Source organism: Tachyglossus aculeatus, chromosome 17, assembly GCF_015852505.1.
Source record: "Tachyglossus aculeatus isolate mTacAcu1 chromosome 17, mTacAcu1.pri, whole genome shotgun sequence".
Taxonomy (NCBI): domain Eukaryota; kingdom Metazoa; phylum Chordata; class Mammalia; order Monotremata; family Tachyglossidae; genus Tachyglossus; species Tachyglossus aculeatus.
This window is the reverse complement of record NC_052082.1, coordinates 57522112-57547765: the sequence shown is the minus strand read 5'-3', so window position 1 is coordinate 57547765 and position 25654 is coordinate 57522112. Positions and strand designations below refer to the sequence as shown.

The window sequence follows — 25654 nt, the reverse complement described above, 5'->3', positions numbered from 1 at the left end:
CAGGGAATGCGTCTGTTTATTGTGGTAGTGTCCTCGCCCAAGCGCGTAGTCCAGTGCTCTGCACACAGTAAGTGCTCAATAAATACGACTAAATAAGTAAATACGGGGAAGCAGCGTGGCTCAGTGGAAAGAGCGCGGGCTTGGGAGTCACAGGTCATGGGTTCAAATTCCGGCTCCGCCACTTGTCAGCTGTGTGACCTTGGGCAAGCCACTTCTCTGTGCCTCAGTGGCCTCACCTGTAAAATGGGGATGAAGACCGTGAGCCCCAAGTGGGACAACCCGATCACCCCTGCAGCGCTTAGAACAGTGCTTGGCACATAGTAAGCGCTTAACAACCCAACTCCGCCACATGTCTGCTGTGCGACCTTGGGCAAGTCACTTAACTTCTCTGAGCCTCAGTTATCTCATCTGTAAAATGGGTATTGAGACTGTGAACCCCACGTGGGACAACCTGATCACTTTGTATCCCCCCCCAGCGCTTAGAACAGTGCTTTGCACATAGTAAGTGCTTAACAAATGCCAACATTATTATTATTATTATTATTATTATTATTATTAACAAATGCCGCATTATTATTATTATTATGACCGAATAAATGAAAGAATGAAGGGCAACTGCAGCAGGCCGGGAAAGAGTGGGGGGAGAGAACTTCCCCTTGAATAAGGTCACTTTCCGAACTGGCCGGACCCGCGCTGCCCTTCTTCATCCATCTTCTTCTTCCTCTTCCTCCAGGCCTAGGATAATTCCCGGCCCTTGCCCTGTAGGGTGACAGCCCACTTCCTTGGACAGCTTGGAGGATATTTACTATTTATCTTATTTAATATCATCAATCGTATTTATTGAGCGCTTACTATGTGCAGAGCACTGTACTAAGCGCTTGGGAAGTACAAATTGGCAACATATAGAGACAGTCCCTACCCAACAGTGTCTTGTCGTCCGTCTCCCCCTTCTAGACTGTGAGCCCGCTGTTGGCAACCGTCTCTCTATGTTGCCAACTTGGACTTCCCAAGCGCTTAGTACAGTGTTCTGCATACAGTGAGCGCTCAATAAATACGATTGAATGAATTGAATGAATGAACTGAATGCTTACCGTGGGCAGAGCACTGTACTGAGCATTTGGGAGAGCATAATACAACAATAAACAGGCACATTCCCTGCTCATGACCAGCTCACAGTCTTAGAGGGGGAGACAGACATTCATAGAAATAAATAAATTAGGGCTTATGTACGCAAGTGTACATACATTGCCAACTTGTACTTCCCAAGCGCTTAGTACAGTGTTCCGCACACAGTAAGCGCTCAATAAATACAATTGAATAAATGAATGAATGAATGGAATGTTGCCAACTTGTACTTCCCAAGCGCTTAGTCCAGTGTTCCGCACACAGTAAGCGCTCAATAAATACGATTGAATGAATGAATGAATGAATGGAATGTTGCCAACTTGTACTTCCCAAGCGCTTAGTCCAGTGCTCCGCACACAGTAAGCGCTCAATAAATACGATTGAATAAATGAATGAATGAATGGAATGTTGCCAACTTGTACTTCCCAAGCGCTTAGTCCAGTGTTCTGCACACAGTAAGCACTCAATAAATACGATTGAATAAATGAATGAATGAATGGAGTGTTGCCAAACTTGTACTTCCCAAGCGCTTAGTCCAGTGTTCCGCACACAGTAAGCGCTCAATAAATACGATTGAATAAATGAATGAATGAATGGAATGTTGCCAACTTGTGCTTCCCAAGCGCTTAGTCCAGTGTACCGCACACAGTAAGCGCTCAATAAATACGATTGAATGAATGAATGGAATGTTGCCAAACTTGTACTTCCCAAGTGCTTAGTCCAGTGCTCCGCACACAGTAAGTGTTCAATAAATACGATTGAATAAATGAATGAATGAATGAAATGCTGCCAAACTTGTACTTCCCAAGCGCTTAGTCCAGTGCTCCGCACACAGTAAGCACTCAATAAATACGATTGAATAAATGAATGAATGAATGGAATGTTGCCAACTTGTACTTCCCAAGCGCTTAGTCCAGTGTTCCGCACACAGTAAGCGTTCAATAAATACGATTGAATGAATGAATAAATGGAATGTTGCCAACTTGTGCTTCCCAAGCGCTTAGTACAGTGTTCCGCACACAGTAAGCGCTCAACAAATACGATTGAGAATAAATGAATGAATGAATGGAATGTTGCCAAACTTGCACTTCCCAAGCGCTTAGTCCAGTGCTCCGCACACAGTAAGCGCTCAATAAATACGATTGAATAAATGAATGCATGAATGAATGGAATGTTGCCAAACTTGTACTTCCCAAGCGCTTAGTCCAGTGCTCCGCACACAGTAAGCGCTCAACAAATACGATTGAGAATAAATGAATGAATGAATGGAATGTTGCCAACTTGTACTTCCCAAGCGCTTAGTACAGTGTTCCGCACACAGTAAGCGCTCAACAAATACGATTGAATAAATGAATGAATGAATGAAATGCTGCCAAACTTGTACTTCCCAAGTGCTTAGTCCAGTGCTCCGCACACAGTAAGCGCTCAATAAATACGATTGAATGAATGAATGAATGAATGAATGGAATGTTGCCACACTTGTACTTCCCAAGCGCTTAGTCCAGTGTTCCGCACACAGTAAGCGCTCAATAAATACGATTGAATAAATGAATGAATGAATGGAATGTTGCCAAACTTGTACTTCCCAAGCGCTTAGTCCAGTGTACCGCACACAGTAAGCGCTCAACAAATACCATTGAATAAATGAATGAATGAATGGAATGTTGCCAAACTTGTACTTCCCAAGCGCTTAGTCCAGTGTTCCGCACACAGTAAGCGCTCAACAAATACGATTGAATAAATGAATGAATGAATGGAATGTTGCCAAACTTGTACTTCCCAAGCGCTTAGTCCAGTGCTCCGCACACAGTAAGCGCTCAATAAATACGATTGAATAAATGAATGAATGAATGGAATGTTGCCAAACTTGCACTTCCCAAGCGCTTAGTCCAGTGCACCGCACACAGTAAGCGCTCAATAAATACGATTGAATAAATGAATGAATGAATGAAATGCTGCCAAACTTGTACTTCCCAAGCGCTTAGTCCAGTGTTCCGCACACAGTAAGCGCTCAACAAATACGATTGAATAAATGAATGAATGAATGGAATGTTGCCAACTTGTACTTCCCAAGCGCTTAGTCCAGTGTTCTGCACACAGTAAGCACTTAATAAATACGATTGAATAAATGAATGAATGAATGGAGTGTTGCCAAACTTGTACTTCCCAAGCGCTTAGTCCAGTGCACCGCACACAGTAAGCGCTCAACAAATACGATTGAATAAATGAATGCATGGATGGAATGTTGCCAAACTTGTACTTCCCAAGCGCTTAGTCCAGTGCTCCGCACACAGTAAGCGCTCAATAAATAGGATTGAATAAATGAATGAATGAATGAATGGAATGTTGCCAACTTGTACTTCCCAAGCGCTTAGTCCGGTGCTCCGCACACAGTAAGCGCTCAATAAATACGATTGAATAAATGAATGAATGAATGGAATGTTGCCAACTTGTACTTCCCAAGCGCTTAGTCCAGTGCTCCGCACACAGTAAGCGCTCAATAAATACGATTGAATAAATTAATGCATGAATGGAATGTTGCCAAACTTGTACTTCCCAAGCGCTTAGTCCAGTGTTCCGCACACAGTAAGCGCTCAATAAATACGATTGAATGAATGAATAAATGGAATGTTGCCAACTTGTGCTTCCCAAGCGCTTAGTCCAGTGTTCCGCACACAGTAAGCGCTCAATAAATACGATTGAATAAATTAATGCATGAATGGAATGTTGCCAAACTTGTACTTCCCAAGCGCTTAGTCCAGTGCTCCGCACACAGTAAGCGCTCAACAAATACGATTGAATAAATGAATGAATAAATGGAATGTTGCCAAACTTGTACTTCCCAAGCTCTTAGTCCAGTGCTCCGCACACAGTAAGCGCTCAACAAATACGATTGAATAAATGAATGAATGAATGAAATGCTGCCAAACTTGTACTTTCCAAGCGCTTAGTCCAGTGCTCTGCACACAGTAAGCGCTCAATAAATACGATTGAATAAATGAATGAATAAATGGAATGTTGCCAACTTGTACTTCCCAAGCGCTTAGTCCAGTGCTCCGCACACAGTAAGCGCTCAACAAATACGATTGAATAAATGAATGAATGAATGGAATGTTGCCAAACTTGTACTTCCCAAGCGCTTAGTCCAGTGTTCCGCACACAGTAAGCGCTCAATAAATGCGATTGAATAAATGAATGAATGAATGGAATGTTGCCAAACTTGTACTTCCCAAGCGCTTAGTCCAGTGCTCCGCACACAGTAAGCGCTCAACAAATACGATTGAATAAATGAATGAATGAATGGAATGTTGCCAAACTTGTACTTCCCAAGCGCTTAGTCCAGTGCTCCGCACACAGTAAGCGCTCAACAAATACGATTGAATGAATGAATGAATGAATGAATGAATGAATGAATGAATGGGGCCTGTAGCTGTCCCTTTTCTCCTCCCCCTTCCCGTCCATCCCAGTCTGGGGAGCCCCCTCCGCTTTCCCTCTCCCCACTTCCCTTCTCCCCCTCCCCCGATCTCCCCGGAGACCGGCCGGGGCCTGTGTTATGCAAATCCTCCTTTCCCGCTAAGAGAGGATGGAAACCAACCCCTTCCCTCCTCCTCCAGCAGCATTCATTCATTCATTCATCCCAGCATCCCAGCCGCCCCCCAGTCTGGGGGCGAGGGGGGGGGGGGTCTCTTGAAAGCTTCCAGCTCCCCCACCCACCCATCCTTGCCTTTTTCCAGGCCCTGTCCCCTTAAGGGCGGACTTTGGGGGGATTTCATGGATGTTGGGGGGAGGTAGGGAGATGCAGGCCTGGCTGGGGTTGCCATGGCAACTGGCCTTTCCCCCTGAATGGCGCAGGCTCCAGGCAGCCGGACTCTTTATATAACGTTCCCATCTGAGCTGCTCAGCACAGAGAGAGAGAGAGAGAGATCCCCCCACCTCCCTCCCGCTTCTTCCCTGGACCGGTCCCCCGAACCACCATCAGCTCATCTTTCCCCAGAGCAGGTTCCTGACCTCTAAGTGACATCATTCGTTCATTCATTCAATCGTATTTATTGAGCGCTTACTGTGTGCAGAGCACTGTACTAAGCACTTGGGAAGTTGGCGACATATAGAGATGGTCCCTACCCAACAACAGGCTCACAGTCTAGACATCAGGGCTTAGAACCGTGCTTTGCATACGGTAAGCACCACTTAACAAATACTATTATTATTGCTATTATTATTATCATCATCATCAATCGTATTTATTGAGCGCTTACTGTGTGCAGACCACTGGACTAAGCACTTGGGAAGTACAAGTTGGCAACATAGAGAGACGGTCCCTACCCAACAACAGGCTCACAGTCTAGACATCAGCGCTTAGAACAGTGCTTTGCATATAGTAAGCACCACTTAACAAATACTATTATTATTACTATTATTATTATCATCATCAATCGTATTTACTGAGCGCTTACTGTGTGCAGAGCACTGTACTAAGCACTTGGGAAGTACAAGTTGGCAACATATAGAGACAGTCCCTTCCCAACAGTGGGCTCACAGTCTAAAAGACTTCACCCCCTCGATTCCAAGCAGCCGGCCGCTTCCCATCTCACCACTCCGTTGTTATTTCTAGACTGTGAGCCCGCTGTTGGGTAGGGGCCGTCTCTATTGAGAAGCAGCGTGGCTCAGTGGGAAAGAGCCCGGGCTTTGGGGTCAGAGGTCGTGGGTTCAAATCCCGGCTCCGCCACTTGTCAGCTGGGTGACTTTGGGCAAGTCACTTCACTTCTCTGTGCCTCTGTTCCCTCATCTGTAAAATGGGGATTAAGACTGTGAACCCCCCGTGGGACAATTTGATCACCTTGTAACCTCCCCAGCCCATAGAACAGTGCTTTGCACATAGTAAGCGCTTAATAAATGCTATCATTATTATTATTATGTGTTGCCAACTTGTACTTCCCAAGCGCTTAGTACAGTGCTCTGCACACAGTATGCACCCAATAAATATGAATGAATTATAATTATTACTAATCAGAGAAGCAGCGTGGCTCAGTGGAAAGAGCCCGGGCTTTGGCGTCAGAGGCCGTGGGTTCGAACCCCGGCTCTGCCAACTGTCAGCTGTGTGACTTTGGGCAAGTCACTTCACTTCTCCGGACCTCAGTTACCTCATCTGTAAAATGGGGATGAAAACTGCGAGCCCCCCGGGGGACGACCTGATTACCTTGTAACCTCCCCAGCGCTTAGAACGGTGCTTTGCACATAGTAGGCACTTAACAGATACCATTATTATTATTATTATTAAGGGGGGCTGGTGCCGACTTCCAGAGAAGAGTAGGCTGGATGTCACCATGCAGAGAGTATGTCCTGGACAGCCGGGGTTCAGGGCTCTGTCGGGGGCGCTTACTACGTGCCGGTTGTTGTGCTTTACCAGGCCCTGGGGAGCATACGGTAAAAACCAGAGAGATCTCTGGGGGCTTGTGGTATAATGGGGCGGACACAGGCTGGATACCTCTATGGAAGAGAAGTTCGACTGGTTGACAGCATCCGTAGGGGTAAATATGACTACGTGGGTGACCTCTGGCAAGTCGCTTCACTTCTCTGGGCCTCAGTTTCCTCATCTGCAAAATGCCGCTCCAATACCTGCTCTCCCTCCTGTTTAGACTGCGAGTCCCGTGTGGGACAGGAACTGTGTCCAACCGGATTATCTTGTAACTACCCCAGAGTTTAGTACGTAATAAGAGCTTACTTAGTCATCAGTGGCTAGAACTAGAACAGTAAAATAGACGCGTCAGTACTCCCCCCGACCCAGTGACTGGGAAAGTGAGGATCAGTCAATCATTCAGTCGTATTTATTGAGCGCTTACTGTGTGCAGAGCACTGTACTAAGCGCTTGGGAAGGCTGCCTGAAGGAGATGGCTTCGAAGGCAGGGAGGGACGTGGTCTGGGGATTTTGAAGGGAGATGGAGTTCCTTGGGCAGAGAATCCCCATCCCAGGTGATCTGATAATAGTAATAATAATTATAATAATAGTGGTATTTGTTAAGTGCTTACCTTATACCGGACACTGTTGTAAAGTGCTGAGGTAGATACAAGACAAGAGAAGCAGCGTGGCTCAGTGGAAAGAGCCCAGGTTTTGGAGTCAGAGGTCATGGGTCCAAATCCCAGCTCCGCCAACTGTCAGCTGTGTGACTTTGGGCAAGTCCCTTCACTTCTCTGTGCCTCCGTGACCTCATCTGTAAAATGGGGATTAAGACTGTGAGCCCCACGTGGGACAGCCTGATCACCTTGTATCCTCCCCAGTGCTTAGAACAGTGCTTTGCACATAGTAAGGGCTTAACAAATACCATCATTATTATACAAGCTAGTCAGGTTGGACACAGTCCCTGTCCCACAGAGGGCTCACGGTCTTAATCCCCATTTTACAGATGAGGGAACTGAGGCACAAAGACATCAAGTGACTTCTCCATCATCATCATTAGTATTCATTGGAGAAGCAGCCGTGGCTCAGTGGAAAGAGCCCGGGCTTTGGAGTCAGAGGTCATGGGTTCAGGTCCCGGCTCCGCCAACTGTCAGCTGTGTGACTCTGGGCAAGTCAGTTAACATCTGTGTGCCTCAGTTCCCTCATCTGTAAAATGGGGATTAAAACTGTGAGCCACCCATGGGGCAACCTGATCACCTTGTAACCTCCCCAGCACTTAGAACAGTGCTTTGCACATAGTAAGTGCTTAACAAATGCCATTATTATTATTATTATTATTATTATTCTCCAAGGTCAGACAGGTCGGAGACGGCATTAATCTGACGACTTTGACACCTATGTATGTGTTTTGTTCTGTTGTCTGTCTCCCCTTTCTAGACTGTGAGCCCGTTGTTTGGTAGGGACCGTCTCTATATGTTGCCTACTTGTACTTCCCAAGCGCTTAGTACAGTGCTCTACATGCAGTATGCGCTCAATAAATACGATTGAATTAATTAATTAATCTCCTCAGTGCTTAGAACAGTGCATACATAGTAAGCACTTAATAAATGCTATCATTATTATTATTAATTGATCAATCAGTGGTATTTGTGGAATGTTTCCCACATGCCGAAAGCTATTCTAAGTACCTGGGGGAGCACAATAGACGTTCTCCGGGCCCCCAAGGAGCTTACAGTCTTGGTGGGGAGATAGTCCTTGAAATAAATTGCAGAGGAGGGGAAATGACTAGAGTATAAGGACATGAACGTGAATGCTGAGGAGGTGAAGGAGGTTGGAGAGCAAGTGCTTAAGAGGGAGAGATCCAAGCTATTCTATTCTAAGTACCTGGGGGAGCACAATAGACCGTGTTCCCAGCCCCCAAGGAGCTTACAGTCTAGATGGGGAGATAGTCCTTGAAATAAATTGCAGAGGAGGGGAAATGACAAGAGTATAAAGACGTGAACGTGAATGCTGAGGAGGTGAAGGAGGTTGGAGAGCAAGTGCTTAAGAGGGAGAGATCCAAGGGCAAATAGGGGAAATGAGGGTTTAGTCAGGGAAGGCCTCTTGGAGGAAGTGTGATTTTAGGAGCGTCTCGAAGGCGGGGAGAGCGGTGCTCTGATGTGAAGTGGGGGAGGATGTGGGCAAGGGGTTGGCGGTGAGAGCGACGAGATTGAGGTGGGTTGGAGTAGGAGATCAGCGAGATGAAGTGAGGAAGGTGTGGGCGAGCTGATGGCATGAATGGCATGGGCCGGTGAATGGGGCGGTTCGGCGGCCACGTCTTTGTGGGGGGCGGTGAGGTCTGAGGTCATTCTCCGCCGTCACTCAGCAATCACTCAGTCGATGGAGAGAAGCAGCGTGGCTTGGTGGAAAGAGCCCGGGCTTGGGAGTCAGAGGTCATGGGTTCTAATCCCACTTGTCAGCTGGGTGGCTTTGAGCAAGTCACTTCACTTCTCTAGGCCTCAGTGACCCCATCTGTCAAATGGGGATTCATAATAATAATAATGATGATAGCATTTATTAAGCGCTTACGATGTGCAAAGCACTGTTCTAAGCGCTAGGAGGTTACAAGGCAATCAGGTTGTCCCACAGCGGGCTCACAGTCTTCATCCCCATTTTACAGATGAGGTAACTGGGGCCCAGAGAAGTTAAGTGACTTGCCCAAAGTCACACAGCTGGCAACTGGCGGAGCCAGGATTTGAACCTCCGACTCCAAAGCCCGGGCTCTTTCCACTGAGCCACGCTGCTTCTCTGCACGATTAAGACCGTGAGCCCCACGTGGGACAGCCTGATCACCTTGTATCCCCCCCAGCGCTTCACACGTAGTAAACGCTTAACAAATACCATCATTATTATTATTGAGTGCTTACTGTGTGCAGAGCACTGTACCGAGCGCTTGGAAGAATACGGGAAGGTAGAGTGAACATCCAGTCTAACGGACCAAACAGACTGGACTCTCCTGGACGGGAGGGGGTTCGAAAGGCCGGGCAAGCGGGCATGGGTTCTCTCCCAGGAAAGGGGGCGTCCAGCTGGGTGGAAACCGGGAGGCTGGCAGTGGGGGGATCGGACGGGCGAGACAGGCGGCCGTAACACCTGGGGGTCCGTGTCCGGCGCAGGTGGAGAACGGGGCGGAGTACATCCTGGAGACCATCGACTCGCTGCAGAAACACTCGTGGCTGGCCGACATCCAGGACTGCACAGACCCGGGGTGAGCCGCGGGTGGCCACCGGCAGGCCGAGTTTGGCCACCGTAACTTGGGGCCGAAGCCGGGATGGGGCAGGAGACCTGGGGGAGGGCGGGAGGGCCGGGGTGGAGGGGCACCCCCAAATCCCAGCGGGCACTCAGGTCAGGCTGCAGCCGGAGGGGCCTCGCTCGGGTTGGCCGAGGGCGGAAGTGGGATTCGCTTGTGGGTTCGGTGAGGGGTTTCTGCGGAAGGAGATCCCCAAACCCCAGTTCCCTGATTGGCGGAGACCGGGGTCCTGAGTGCGGTGTGGGGTGGGCTGAGCCGATCCAGAAGGAACAGGACCTCCCCCGCCCCACTTCCCAACCTTCCACGCCAAGACACGAGGCCCCGGGGATGCCCGGCCTCTGAAGGACCCAGGCCCGCTTGGGAGCCTGGGCAAGGAGAAATCTGGGATGTGAGTCCGTGACAAACCCCAGTTCCCTGATTGGCAGAGACCGGGGTCCTGAGTGCGGTGTGGGGAGGGCTGAGCCGATCCAGAAGGAACAGGACCTCCCCCGCCCCACTTCCCAACCTTCCACGCCAAGACACGAGGCCCCGGGGATGCCCGGCCTCTGAAGGACCCAGGCCCGCTTGGGAGGCTGGGCAAGGAGGACTCGTCTGGGATGTGAGTCCGTGACAAACCCCAGTTCCCTGATTGGCAGAGACCGGGGTCCTGAGTGCGGTGTGGGGAGGGCTGAGCCGATCCAGAAGGAGCAGGACCTCCCCCGCCCCACTTCCCAACCTTCCGTGCCAAGACACGAGGCCCCGGGGATGCCCGGCCTCTGAAGGACCCAGGCCCGCTTGGGAGCCTGGGCAAGGAGAAATCTGGGATGTGAGTCCGTGACAAACCCCAGTTCCCTGCTTGGCAGAGACCGGGGTCCTGAGTGCGGTGTGGGGAGGGCTGAGCCGATCCAGAAGGAGCAGGACCTCCCCCGCCCCACTTCCCAACCTTCCGTGCCAAGACACGAGGCCCCGGGGATGCCCGGCCTCTGAAGGACCCAGGCTCGCTTGGGAGCCTGGGCAAGGAGAAATCTGGGATGTGAGTCCGTGACAAACCCCAGTTCCCTGATTGGCAGAGACCGGGGTCCTGAGTGCGGTGTGGGGAGGGCTGAGCCGATCCAGAAGGAACAGGACCTCCCCCCGCCCCACTTCCCAACCTTCCGTGCCAAGACACGAGGCCCCGGGGATGCCCGGCCTCTGAAGGACCCAGGCCCGCTTGGGAGCCTGGGCAAGGAGAACTCGTCTGGGATGTGAGTCCGTGACAAACCCCAGTTCCCTGATTGGCAGAGACCGGGGTCCTGAGTGCGGTGTGGGGAGGGCTGAGCCGATCCAGAAGGAACAGGACCTCCCCCGCCCCACTTCCCAACCTTCCGTGCCAAGACACGAGGCCCCGGAGATGCCCGGCCTCTGAAGGACCCAGGCCCGCTTGGGAGCCTGGGCAAGGAGAAATCTGGGATGTGAGTCCGTGACAAACCCCAGTTCCCTGATTGGCAGAGACCGGGGTCCTGAGTGCGGTGTGGGGAGGGCTGAGCCGAATCCAGAAGGAGCAGGACCTCCCCCGCCCCACTTCCCAACCTTCCATGCCAAGACACGAGGCCCCGGGGATGCCCGGCCTCTGAAGGACCCAGGCCCGCTTGGGAGCCTGGGCAAGGAGAAATCTGGGATGTGAGTCCGTGACAAACCCCAGTTCCCTGCTTGGCAGAGACCGGGGTCCTGAGTGCGGTGTGGGGTGGGCTGAGCCGATCCAGAAGGAACAGGACCTCCCCCGCCCCACTTCCCAACCTTCCGTGCCAAGACACGAGGCCCCGGGGATGCCCGGCCTCTGAAGGACCCAGGCCCGCTTGGGAGCCTGGGCAAGGAGAAATCTGGGATGTGAGTCCGTGACAAACCCCAGGTCCCTGCTTGGCAGAGACCGGGGTCCTGAGTGCGGTGTGGGGAGGGCTGAGCCAATCCAGAAGGAACAGGACCTCCCCCGCCCCACTTCCCAACCTTCCGTGCCAAGACACGAGGCCCCGGAGATGCCCGGCCTCTGAAGGACCCAGGCCCGCTTGGGAGCCTGGGCAAGGAGAAATCTGGGATGTGAGTCCGTGACAAACCCCAGTTCCCTGATTGGCAGAGACCGGGGTCCTGAGTGCGGTGTGGGGTGGGCTGAGCCGATCCAGAAGGAGCAGGACCTCCCCCGCCCCACTTCCCAACCTTCCGTGCCAAGACACGAGGCCCCGGGGATGCCCGGCCTCTGAAGGACCCAGGCTCGCTTGGGAGCCTGGGCAAGGAGAAATCTGGGATGTGAGTCCGTGACAAACCCCAGTTCCCTGCTTGGCAGAGACCGGGGTCCTGAGTGCGGTGTGGGGAGGGCTGAGCCGATCCAGAAGGAACAGGACCTCCCCCGCCCCACTTCCCAACCTTCCGTGCCAAGACACGAGGCCCCGGGGATGCCCGGCCTCTGAAGGACCCAGGCCCGCTTGGGAGCCTGGAAAGGAGGACTCGTCTGGGATGTGAATCCGTGAGTCGGCCAGCGGGTATCTCATCCGTCTCGGGGTGCGGTGACCCACCCCAGCCTCGGGCCCTGCCCGCTCACTCCTTGCCGCAAAAATAGGAGGCGGAGCTGACAGTTTCCATATGATTTGCGTGCCGCTGGGCCTCGACGTCAAAGCGCCCAAAATTCCCCGACCACTTCTGCTTTCCCTCCCGGAGCCGGAGGCCTCGCCCTCTCCCCCCTTACCCACGGGGTCAGCCGGGGGTGGCCGGGGGCCGCCCAGCCCAGAGAAACTTCAGTAGTTGCTCAACCTCTGCTCCCGGAGACCCAACCTCGGGCCTGGCTGTGGCTGGGCCCCGGCTCCGGTCTCTTCCACAATCCAGCTGGGCAGATGCCTCAAAGCCAGAATCATCATCATCATCATCATCATCATCAAGCGTATTTATTGAGCGCTTACTATGTGCAGAGCACTGGACTAAGCGCTTGGGAAGTACAAATTGGCAACATAGAGAGACAGTCCCTACCCAACAGTGGGCTCACAGTCTAAAAGGGGGAGACAGAGAACAAAACCAAACGTACTAACAAAATAAAATAAATAGAATAGATATGTACAAATAAAATAAATAAATAAATAAATAGAGTAATAAATATGTACAAACATATATACATATATACAGGTGCTGTGGGGAAGGGAAGGAGGTAAGATGGGGGGGATGGAGAGGGGGACGAGGGGGAGAGGAAGGAAGGGGCTCAGTCTGGGAAGGCCTCCTGGAGGAGGTGAGCTCTCAGCAGGGCCTTGGCGCCTTCTGTACCAAGAGAGCCAGGGCTGGGCCACGTGACTGAATCAGTGAGTCAGTCATACTTACTGAGCGCTGAGTACTGTACGAAGCGCTTGGGAGAGGACAACATGACAGTAAACAGACGCATTCCCTGCCCACAGTGAGCTCGCAGAGAAGCAGCATGGCTCAGTGGAAAGAGCCCGGGCTTGGGAGTCAGAGGTCATGGGTTCAAATCCCGGCTCCGCCACTTGTCAGCTGGGTGACTTTGGGCCAGTCACTTAACTTCTCTGTGTCTCAGTTACCTCATCTGGAAAATGGCGATTAAGATTGTGAGCCCCACGTGGGACAACCTGATCACCTTGAATCCTCCCCAGCGCTTAGAACAGTGCTTTGCCCATAGTAAGCGCTTAACAAAATACCAAAAGTAATTATTATCAGACCGGGGACCAGAACGTTCCCATGGGGGTCCCGTGGTGGCTCAGTGAGCCCCACCTCCAGGGTCCCCATCTCTGCCTCCTTCCCCCTCCTCCCCATCCCCATCCCCATGCCTTACCTCCTTCCCCTCCCCACAGCACCTGTATATATGGATATATGTTTGTACTGATTTATTACTCTATTTTATTTGTACATATTTATTCTATTTATTTTATTTTGTTAATGTGTTTCGTTTTGTTGTCTGTCTCCCCATTCTAGCCTGTGAGCCCGCTGTTGGGTAGGGACCGTCTCTAGATGTTGCCAACTTGGACTTCCCAAGTGCTTAGTCCAGTGCTCTGCACACAGTAAGAGCTCAATAAATACGATTGAATGAATGAATGAATGTATATATGTTTGTACATATTTATCACTCTATTTTATTTGTACATATTTATTTTATTTCATTTTGTTAATATGTTTTGTTTTGTTGTCTGTCTCCCCCTTCTAGACTGTGAGCCCGCTGTTGGGTAGGGACCGTCTCTAGATGTTGCCAACTTGGACTTCCCAAGCGCTTAGTCCAGTGCTCTGCACACAGTAAGCACTCAATAAATGCGATTATGAATGAATGAATGAATGAATGAATGCCTCCCCCGCAACTTCTCTGGACTCCTCTCTGCACCCCTGCTCCTCCCCTATTCACCCCAGTCCAAGCCTGCCAGTTCCAGGATTGGTTCAGTGCCGTCCGTAGGCCTCGGGGGGATGCCCCAGGCCTGAGTCTGACCTCACCCCCCGAATGGACCCTCTCCCCCACAACAGGGACAGCGGGGACGACATTGAACTCTCCTCCTGCGTCCAGGGCGCTTGCCTGGCAGGCCGTGCCGCCTCCTGCAGCTGCGAGTTCCTGGGCGATGGTAGGCCGGGCGATGGGGCGGGCCTGGGCGAGGGGAGAGGCGGACCACCTAAGCGCGAGGGCCTCCCGTTTCACCCTTGGGCCCTATCCCCTAGACCCGCCCAGGCCCCTTGAGAGATGCTCCTTGGTGCCCGACGGCACCGGCTCCGCCGTGGTGACGGCCCCTCAGGGCCGCGGCCGGGACTCCGTCGGGGAGACGCTGAGCCACGTCCCTCTGGAGACCTTTCTGCTCACCCTGGAGTCTCCCGCCAACGCCGGCCACCTCCCAGGTACCGACAGCTTAGTACAGTGCTCCGCACACAGTAAGCGCTCAATAAATACGATTGATGATGCCCGGCGGGCTGCGGGAGGGAGGGGGCCCGGCCGGGCCGAATCCCTTCCCCCTGGAAGGCATCCCCCCGACCTCAGCGCACCGCCCGTCCACTCCAGGGGAGGAGAGTGAGCCGGAGCTGGAGATCGTCCTGGCCGACTTCCCCTGGTTTCACGGGACGCTGTCGAGGGTCAAGGCGGCCCAGCTGGTCCTCGCCGGGGGCGCCCGCAGCCACGGCCTCTTCGTCATCCGCCAGAGCGAGACGCGGCCGGGGGAGTACGTGCTCACCTTCAACTTCCAGGGCAAGGCCAAGGCAGGTTTGGGGGCCAACGACGGGGCCGGGACCTGGGTGCCAGCCCGCAGGTCTGTGTGCGGGCGAGCGTGGGTATCGCGTGTGCGTGTGCTTCCTTCCCCCAGTAGAGCATCAATCCAACATATTTATTGAGCGCTTACTGCGTTCAGAGCACTGTGCCGAGCCCTTGGACGAGTCCACTAGACCGGTATAACAGAGTTGGTGGACACATTCCCTGCCCTCAGTGAGCTTCCAGTGTAGGCTCTCCCTCCCTCCCTGCAGTCGTCCCCACCCCGCCTTTGGGCATTCCCCTATTCCCCTATCTTTTAGACTGTGAGCCCACTGTGGGGTAGGGACTCTCTCTATATGTTGCCAGCTTGTACTTCCCAAGTGCTTAGTACAGTGCTCTGCACACAGTAAGCGCTCAATAAATACGATTGATTGATTGATTGATTGATTTACCATTCCCGGGAAGCAGCGCGGCTCAGTGGAAAGAGCCCGGGCTTTGGAGTCAGAGGTCATCGGTTCAAATCCCGGCTTCTCCACTTGTCAGCTGGGTGACTTGGGGCAGGTCATGTCACTTCTTTGGGCCTCAGTGGCCTCATCTGTAAAATGGGGATTAAGACTGTGAGCCCCACGTGGGACAACCTGATCACCTTGTAACCTCCCCAGCGCTCAGAACAGTACTTTGCACATAGTAAGCACTTAACAAATACCATTATTATTATTATTATTATTATTATTATTATTATTATTATTATTTTCTGGGCCTCAGTGACCTCATCTGGAAAATGGGGATTAAGACTGTGAGCCCCACGTGGGAAAACCTGATCACCTTGTAACCTCCCCAGAGCTTAGAACAGTGCTTTGCACATCGTAAGCGCTTAATACCATTATTATTATTGTTATTATTATTCTCTGAGCCTCAGTGACCTCATCTGTAAAATGGGGATGAAGACTGAGCCCCACATGGGACAACCTGATCACCTTGTAAACTCCCCAGCGCTTAGAACAGTGCTTTGCACATCGTAAGTGCTTAACAAATACCATTATTATTATTGTTATTATTATTCTCTGGGCCTCAGTGACCTCATCTGTAAAATGGGGATGAAGACTGTGAGCCCCACGTGGGACAACCTGATCACCTTGTAACCTCCCCAGCGCTTAGAACAGTGCTTTGCACATAGTAAGCACTTAATAAATGCCATTATTATTATTATTACTACCAGCACCCTAGCGGGAAACCCAGGCCAAGAGCCCTCCCCAAGCCGCTCAGGGAAGGGGACCCCGGGGGGGGCCGAAACTCGGCCTTCAGGAGTTGGGGGGATTGTTGGGGACGCCCTCTCCCTCTGTCCTTGGTCAGTCCGGGGTTGGAATGGGTCATCGTGCCGTCCCCTTCCCCAGCGGGGAGGGAAGGAGGAGGAGTCTCCTAGACTGTGAGCCCACTGTTGGGTAGGGACTGTCTCTATATGTTGCCAACTTGTACTTCCCAAGAGCTTAGTACAGTGCTCTGCACACAGTAAGCGCTCAATAAATGTGATTGATTGATTGATTGAGGCGAGGGGGTACTGACCCTGTCCCCCTCTCCCCCCAGCACCTGCGCCTGTCTCTGAACGAGAGCGGCCAATGCCACGTGCAGCATCTGTGGTTCCAGACCATCCTAGACATGCTGCGCCACTTCCACGCCCACCCCATCCCGCTGGAGTCCGGCGGCTCAGCCGACATCACCCTGCGCAGCTACGTGCCGGCCCCAGCCATGCTGCCTGGTAGGACGAGAGCCCGGGAGCCGGGAAACTGGCCGATGGAGATTGGGATGGGTGGGAGGGGACTCAGGGACTCCGCCGGTGGCCCCCCAGCTCTGCCTCCGGCCACCGGGGCTCCCGCTGTCCCCCCGGGCTGGGCTTCGGGGGATCCCACCACCTCGGGCTCGGGGTTGCGGCAGGGGGCCGAGGGGCCCAGTGGCTAGAGAGAGTGTCAGGTTGACCTCAGCTAAATGGACCCTGGGGGCCCCACCCCTCGCCCTGGAGTCCCCACCGATCTGATTCCTGGCTCGCCTATCCTGTGGGGTCCTGGGGATCCCAGCTTCCCGCATCCTGGGGGCTTTGCAGGGCTCAGGCCCAGCATCCCGGGATCTTGGAATCCCAGCCGCCCACATCCTGGGGACCTGGTGGGGTCCCAACACCTCATATCTTGGGACCTTGGGGTCTCAGCCCCCCACATCATGGGAACGTAGGAGTCCCAACGTCCCACATCCTCGGGACCTGGTGTGTATGTGGGGGGGGGGGTTGTCCCGGCTCTTCATATCCTGGGACTTTGGGGTTGTGGCCCATGGGGGTCCCAACTTCCCACATCCTGGGGACCTGATGGGGTCCCAGCACCTCATACCTTGGGACCTTGGGGTCTCAGCCCCCCACATCATGGGGACCTTGGAGTCCCAACGTCCCACATCCTTGGGACCTGGTGTGTATGTGGAGGGGGTTGTCCCGGCTCTTCATATCCTGGGACTTTGGGGTCGTGGCCCGTGGGGGTCCCAACTTCCCACATCCTGGGGACCTGATGGGGTCCCAGCACCTCACATTTTGGGACCTTGGGGTCTCAGCCCCCCACGTCATGGGGACCTTGGAGTCCCAACGTCCCACATCCTTGGGACCTGGTGTGTATGTTGGGGGGGGGGTTGTCCCGGCTCTTCATATCCTGGGACTTTGGGGTCATGGCCCGTGGGGGTCCCAACTTCCCACATCCTGGGGACCTGATGGGGTCCCAGCACCTCATATCTTGGGACCTTGGGGTCTCAGCCCCCCTCATCATGGGGACCTTGGAGTCCCAACGTCCCACATCCTTGGGACCTGGTGTGTATGTGGGGGGGGGGTTGTCCCGACTCTTCATATCCTGGGACTTTTGGGGTCGTGGCTCATGGGAGTCCCAACTTCCCACATCCTGGGGACCTGATGGGGTCCCAGCACCTCATACCTTGGGACCTTGGGGTCTCAGCCCCCCACATCATGGGGACCTTGGAGTCCCAACATCCCACATCCTTGGGACCTGGTGTGTATGTGGGGGGGGGTTGTCCCAGCTCTTCATATCCTGGGACTTTGGGGTCGTGGCCCGTGGGGGTCCCAACTTCCCACATCCTGGGGACCTGATGGGGTCCCAGCACCTCACATCTTGGGACCTTGGGGTCTCAGCCCCCCACATCATGGGGACCTTGGAGTCCCAACGTCCCACATCCTTGGGACCTGGTGTGTATGTGGGGGTGGGGTTGTCCCGGCTCTTCATATCCTGGGACTTTGGGGTCGTGGCCCGTGGGGGTCCCAACTTCCCACATCCTGGGGACCTGATGGGGTCCCAGAACCTCACATCTTGGGACCTTGGGGTCTCAGCCCCCCACATCATGGGGACCTTGGAGTCCCAACGTCCCACATCCTTGGGACCTGGTGTGTATGTCGGGGGGGGGGGGGGGGGGGGTTGTCCCGGCTCTTCATATCCTGGGACCTTGGGGTTGTGGCCCGTGGGGGTCCCAAATTCCGACATCCTGGGGACCTGATGGGGTCCCAGCACCTCACATCTTGGGACCTTGGGGTCTCAGCCCCCCACATCATGGGGACCTTGGAGTCCCAACGTCCCACATCCTTGGGACCTGGTGTGTATGTGGGGGTGGGGTTGTCCCGGCTCTTCATATCCTGGGACTTTGGGGTCGTGGCCCGTGGGGGTCCCAACTTCCCACATCCTGGGGACCTGATGGGGTCCCAGAACCTCACATCTTGGGACCTTGGGGTCTCAGCCCCCCACATCATGGGGACCTTGGAGTCCCAACGTCCCACATCCTTGGGACCTGGTGTGTATGTCGGGGGGGGGGGGGGGGGGGGGGGGGGGTTGTCCCGGCTCTTCATATCCTGGGACCTTGGGGTTGTGGCCCGTGGGGGTCCCAAATTCCGACATCCTGGGGACCTGATGGGGTCCCAGCACCTCATATCTTGGGACCTTGGGGTCTCAGCCTCCCACATCATGGGAACGTAGGAGTCCCAACATCCCACATCCTTGGGACCTGGTGTGTATGTGAGGGCGGTTGTCCCGCTCTTCATATCCTGGGACCTTGGGGTCGTGGCCCGTGGGGGTCCCACCTTCCCACCTCCTGGATTGCCAGGGGTCCCGGCTCCCCTGGATCCCAGCCCAGGAGATGGGCCCGGCCCCCGTAGCTGCCCCCCTCCCCCCGTGACGCCCTCGGGTCTGTGTTTGGATTCTTCCCGTTGCAGACCCCGGCCTGCGGCCCAGCTCCGTCCCCCCACCGCCCAGCTGCCGGAGTGACCCGCAGGCCCAGTACTTCTCCAGCTTCGTCCCCGGTCCCCTCCAGCCCGCCTCTCCGTCCGAGCCCGGGGGCCCGGCCGCCTCCGTCTCCTCCTCGGCCGCCGGGGCCCCACACCCGCTCTACCCCCGCCTGGACGGCAGCGTACTGAGCGCCCGGAGTCGCAGCAACAGCGCAGAGCGCCTGCTGGAGCCGCCCGGCCCTGGGAGCGAGGACTATCACGGCGGCGAGGGGGCCGGCGGCCGGGCGCGGGCCGTGGAGAACCAATACTCCTTCTACTAGGGCCTAGGCCCGGCCAGGCCGTCCTACTCCAAACCACTTCCAGGGACTGAGGGTTTGGTCCGAGACCCCCCGCCAGGCCCGGGGCCAGCGGGGGTCCTCTGAGCCCCTCGATACTCTGGGTTACGATGGATGGGGCTCCTCCAGACAGAGCCCACCCGCGTCCCTGCCCTCCGACGGGCAGAGACGGGGCAGCCGCCCCTCTCCCCCGGGCCGCGCGGGCCGTCTGAGGCCGACGAGTCAAAGCTCTTCAGTGAAGACAGAAGTGATATTAAAGAGCCTGTTTTAGGGACTGCAACGGGGGCCGTCCTACTGTCACTTCCTCGCTCCCCCAACCCTTCTGCCCAACCGCCAGGGCACAGGGCCGCCGTCCACCCGCGTCATCCCCCTCCCGGCTTGCCCACCGGCTGCCTGGCCGGGCCCGGGGCCTGGGGGACAGCCGCCTTTGTCGGATTCAGAGAAGCAGCGTGGCTCAGTGGAAAGAGCCCGGGCTTTGGAGTCGGAGGTCATGGGTTCGAATCTCGGCTCCACCACAAGTCTGCTGCGTGACCTTGAGCAAGTCACTTCAATCAATCAATCATATTGAGCGCTTACTGTGTGCAGAGCACTGGACTAAGCGCTTGGCTAGTCCAAGTTGGCAACATATAAAGACAGTCCCTACCCAACAGTGGGCTCAAAGTCTAAAAGAACTTCATCATCATCATCATCATCAATCGTATTGAGCGCTTACTATGTGCAGAGCACTGTACTAAGCGCTTGGGAAGTACAAATTGGCAACATATAGAGACAGTCCCTACCCAACATTGGGCTCACAGTCTAAAAGGGGGAGACAGAGAACAAAACCAAACATACCAACAAAATAAAATAAATAGAATAGATATGTACAAGTAAAATAGAGTAATAAATATGTACAAACATATATACATATATACAGGTGCTGTGGGGAAGGGAAGAAGGTAAGATGGGGGGATGGAGAGGGGGACGAGGGGGAGAGGAAGGAAGGGGCTCAGTCTGGGGCCCTTCACTCGGAGAACTTCACTTCTCTGAGCCTCAGTTACCTCATCTAAAAATGGGGATTAAGACTGTGAGCCCCACATGGGACAACTTGATCAAATTGTATCCCCCCCCAGCGCTTAGAACAGTGCTGTGCACATAGTAAGCGCTTAACAAATGCCATCATTATTATTATTATTATTATTCAGTCCATCCAGGCCGCAGCGCTGGAAAGGGGGGTTTGGGGGACCCCAGAAGGGAGTAACCAGCCCAGGCCAGCAAAGCAAGGCCGAGAGGAGGTGGCCGAGGGAGGTCGAGTCCCCTTCCTTCCTCAACTGCTGCGAGGGGTGAGATTTGGGGAGCGGTGGGGGGCTGAGAGCCAGGGAGGGGATTGGGGAGAGCCAGTGTGCAGTGGGAGGGAAATTGAGAGAGGGAGAAGGAGGAAGGAGGGGAGAGAGAGAGACACAGAGAGTGAAGCAGAGTGAGCGTCCATGTCAGTGTCAGCCTGAGTGGAGGTCGGGGCTAGTTGGGAGTAAGTGCTTCGGGGCTGCCCCCCAATCCTGGGCCAGCTCCTCACAGCCTCAAAAACTTCCAATCAATCAATCAATCAATCAATCAATCGTATTTATTGAGCGCTTACTATGTGCAGAGCACTGTACTAAGCGCTTGGGAAGTACAAATTGGCAACACATAGAGACAGTCCCTACCCAACAGTGGGCTCACAGTCTAAAAGGGGGAGACAGAGAACAGAACCAAACATACCAACAAAATAAAATAAATAGGAAAGAAATGTACAAGTAAAATACAAGAGCTGGAGCTGGGCTTCCAAGAGCTGGAAGCCCGGGCCCGCCCCTCACTGCCCCTCCAGGCTGACCTCTCCTTCTATAATAATGATGACATTTACTAAGCGCTTACTCTGTGCAAAGCACTGTTCTAATAATAATAATAATGGCATTTATTAAGCGCTTACTATGTGCAAGGCACTGTTCTAAGCGCTGGGGAGGTTACAAGGTGATCAGGTTGTCCCACGGGGGGCTCCCAGTCTTCACCCCCATTTTCCAGCTGAGGGAACAGAGGCCCAGAGAAGTGAAGTGACTTGCCCAAAGTCACCCAGCTGACAATTGGCGGAGCTGGGATTTGAACCCGTGACCTCTGACTCCAAAGCCACTGAGCCACGCTGCTTCTACGATCCAGGACCTGCTCCTGAACCAAGGTCCCGGCCTTCTTGGTCGAAGGATGGGTCATTCCGACCGCTCCTCCGGGCCCCCTTCCCTGACACTTCCCAACCCAGCATTCCTTGGCCCCCGGAAGCCCGGGAAGGGGCATCGTTCCCTGAGTTTGAGCTCCCTGTCCTTCCCTGCTAGGGTGAGGCTGCCCTGGGAATCACCCCACACCCCTAAGTGGATGGGATGTGGCCCCCCCCCCTTACGGTGTTTAAATGCTCTGTGCCAGGCACTGTACTAAGCGCCGGTGTAGATGCAACCTAATTGGGCGGGACACTTTCCGCATCCCACATGGGGCTCGTGGTCTTAATCTCCAGTTTAGGGAAGAGGTAACTGAGGCGCGGAGAAGCGAAGTGACTTATCCAAGTTCTCACAGTAGACAAGTGGCAGAGCTGGGTTTAGAACTCAGGTCCTTTGGACTCCCGGCCCGAATTGAACGCCTCGTCCATCCGGCAATGGGTTCTGGCTTTTGTCCTGCAAGGATTTTTAGGCTTCCCGACCGTTGATAAGCAGCGTGGCTTAGTGGAAAGAGCATGGGTTTGGGATTCAGGGAACGCGGGGTCTAATCCCAGCTCCGCCACGTGTCTGCTGTGTGACTTTGGGCAAGTCGCTTCGCTTCTCTGGGCCTCAGTTCCCTCATCTGGAAAATGGGAATTAAGACCGCGAGCCCCACATGGGACAACCTGATTACCTTGTATCTACCCAGCGCTTAGAATAGTGCTTGGCACATAGTAAGCGCTTAACAAATCCCAGCATTATTATTATTATTATTCTCTGGGCCTCAGTTACCTCATCTACAATAATAGTAATGGCATTTATTAAGCGCTTACTATGTGCCAAGCACTGTTCTAAGCACTGGGGAGGATACAAGGTGATCAGGTTGTCCCATGGGGGGCTCACAATCTTAATTCCCATTTACCTTGTATCTACCCAGCGCTTAGAACAGTGCTTGGCACATAGTAAGCGCTTAACAAATACCAGCATTATTACTGTTATTATTCCCTGGGCCTCAGTTACCTCATCTATAATAATAATAATAATAATAATGGCATTTATTAAGTGCATACTATGTGCAAAGCACCGTTCTAAGGGCTGGGGAGGATACAAGGTGATCAGGTTGTCCCACGGGGGGCTCACAGTCTTAATCCCCATTTTACAGATGAGGAAACTGAGGCACAGAGAAGTTAAGTGACTTGCCCAAAGTCACACAGCTGACAATTGGTGGCTATAAAATGGGGATTAAAAGTGTGAGCCCCACGTGGGACAACCCGATTACCCTGTATCTACCCCAGCGCTTAGAACAGTGCTTGGCACATAGTAAGCATTTAACAAATACCATTATTATTTATTATTATTATTATTATTATTATTATCATTGATGGATGGAGGTCGGCAGTGTGCTGTAGTGAGCGCTCACTGCCCCCTGGCGGCTGGACGGATTCATTCATTCATTCATTCATTCAATCGTATTTATTGAGCGCTTACTGTGTGCAGAGCACTGTACTAAGCGCTTGATAATAATGGCATTTATTAAGCGCTTACTATGTGCAAAGCACTGTTCTAAGCGCTGGGGAGGTTGTCCCACGGGGGGCTCACGGTCTTAATCCCCATTTTACAGATGAGGGAACTGAGGCTCAAAGAAGTGAAGTGCCTTGCCCAAAGTCGCACAGCTGACGATGGGCAGAGCCGAGATAATAATAATCAATCAATCAATCGTATTTATTGAGCGCTTACTGTGTGCAGAGCACTGTACTAAGCGCTTGGGAAGTACAAGTTGGCAACATATAGAGACAGTCCCTACCCAACAGTGGGCTCACAGTCTAAAAGGGGGAGACAGAGAACAAAACCAAACACACTAACAAAATAAAATAAATAGAATAGATATGTACAAGTAAGATAAATAAATAAATAGAGTAATAAATATGTACAAACATATATACATATATAATATAATATATAATAATAACACAATAATATAATGATATTATATTATATTATTATATTATATATTGCATAGTAATATAATAATATAATATAATAATAACATTTATTAAGTGCTTACTATGTGCAAAGCACTGTTCCAAGCGCTGGGGAGGTTGCAAGGTGATCAGGTTGTCCCACGGGGGGTTCACAGTCTTCATCCCCATTTTACAGATGAGGGAACTGAGGCTCAGAGAAGTGAAGTGACTTACCCAAAGTCGCACAGCTGACTATGGGCAGAGCCGGGATAATAATAATAATAATAATAATGATAATGACATTAAGCACTTACTATGTGCGAAGCACTGTTCTAAGTGCTGGAGATGTTACAAGGTGATCAGGTTGTCCCCCGGGGGCCTCACAGTCTTAATCCCCATTTTCCAGATGAGGGAACTGAGGCCCAGAGAAGTGAAGTGACTCGCCCAAAGTCGCACAGCTGACAATGGGTAGACGTGGGATTCGAACTCATGACCCCTGACTCCAAAGCCCGGGCTCTTTCCACTGAGCCACGCTGTATTTAGGCTCTGGGAAAACTTGGACTGATCTGTGTACTGGCCTCCTGCGCTTTGCATCTCAGGGACCTGGACCCCCTCCATCGCCGAGTCCGGAGGGAGAAGGGGCGGGCGGTCCCTTCACCTAATAATAATAATAATAATAATAATGGCTTTTATTAAGTGCTTACTATGTGCCAAGCACTGTTCTAAGCTCTGGGGAAGATTTAAGGACATCAGGTTGTCTCACGTGGGGCTCACAGTCTTCATCCCCATTTTACAGATGAGGGAACTGAGGCCCAGAGAAGTGAAGTGACTCGCCCAAAGTCACACAGCAGACAAGCGGCGGAGCCGGGATTTGAACCCATGACCTCTGACTCCCAAGCCCGGGCTCTTTCCACTGAGCCACGCTGCTTCTCTCTCCTCAATTCCCCATGGGTGGGACCCTCGCTGGGTGTTTTTGAGTGCTTGCTGTGTACAGAGCACTGTACTAGGTGCTGGGAATAATAATTATTATTATTATTCAATCAATCGTATTTATTGAGCGCTTACTGTGTGCAGAGCACTGTACTAAGCGCTTGGGAAGTACAAGTTGGCAACATATAGAGACAGTCCCTACCCAACAGTGGGCTCACAGTCTAAAAGTCTATTATTATTGTGTTTGTGAAGCTCTTACTATGTGCCAAGCACTGTTCTAAAGCACTGGGGTAGATACAAGATCATCAGGTTGGACACGCAGTCCCTGTCCCACATGGGGCTCACACTCTTAATCCCCATTTTGCAGATGAGGTAACTGAGGCACAGGGAATAATAATAATATTGATGGTATTTGTTAAGCGCTTACTATGTGCAAAGCACTGCTCTAAGCACTGGGGAGGTTACAAGGCGATCAGGTTGTCCCACGGGGGGCTCACAGTCTTCATCCCCATTTGATAGAAGAGGTCACTGAGGCCCAGAGAATAATAATGATAATGATGGCATTTGTTAAGCGCTTACTATGTGCAAAGCACTGTTCTAAGTGCTGGACAGGTTATAAGGTGATCAGGTTGTCCCACGGGGGGCTCACAGTCTTCATCCCCATTTGACAGAAGAGGTCACTGAGGTACAGAAAATAATAATAATAATGATAGTATTTGTTAAGCGCTTACTATGCGCAAAGCACTGTTCTAAGCACTGGGGCGGTTACAAGGTGATCAGGTTGTCCCACGGGGGGCTCAGTCTTCATCCCCATTTTACGGATGAGGCCACCGAGGCCCAGAGAATTCATTCATTCGTTCAGTCGTATTTATTGAGCGCTCACTGTGTGCAGAGCACTGTACTAAGCGCTTGGGAAGTCCAAGTTGGCAACATCTAGAGACGGTCCCTACCCAACAATGGGTTCACAGTCTAGAAGGGGGAGAAAGACAACAGAACACAACAGGTAGA

The 25654-nt window shown here is 52.8% G+C and overlaps 1 protein-coding gene across 1 annotated transcript in view; it reads left to right on the top strand.

The window, feature by feature from the left end:
• SH2B2 (SH2B adaptor protein 2) overlaps positions 1–19819 on the top strand; it is a 49874-nt gene extending 30055 nt beyond the window's left edge. Inside the window, exons 4-9 of the mRNA XM_038759521.1 lie at positions 9673–9764; positions 14265–14359; positions 14454–14627; positions 14788–14981; positions 16555–16726; positions 19214–19819. Of these exons, the coding sequence (XP_038615449.1) occupies positions 9673–9764; positions 14265–14359; positions 14454–14627; positions 14788–14981; positions 16555–16726; positions 19214–19545 (1059 nt within the window). The 3' untranslated portion in view covers positions 19546–19819. The remainder of the gene's footprint in view (positions 1–9672; positions 9765–14264; positions 14360–14453; positions 14628–14787; positions 14982–16554; positions 16727–19213) is intronic.
• The last annotated feature ends 5835 nt before the right edge of the window (positions 19820–25654 follow it).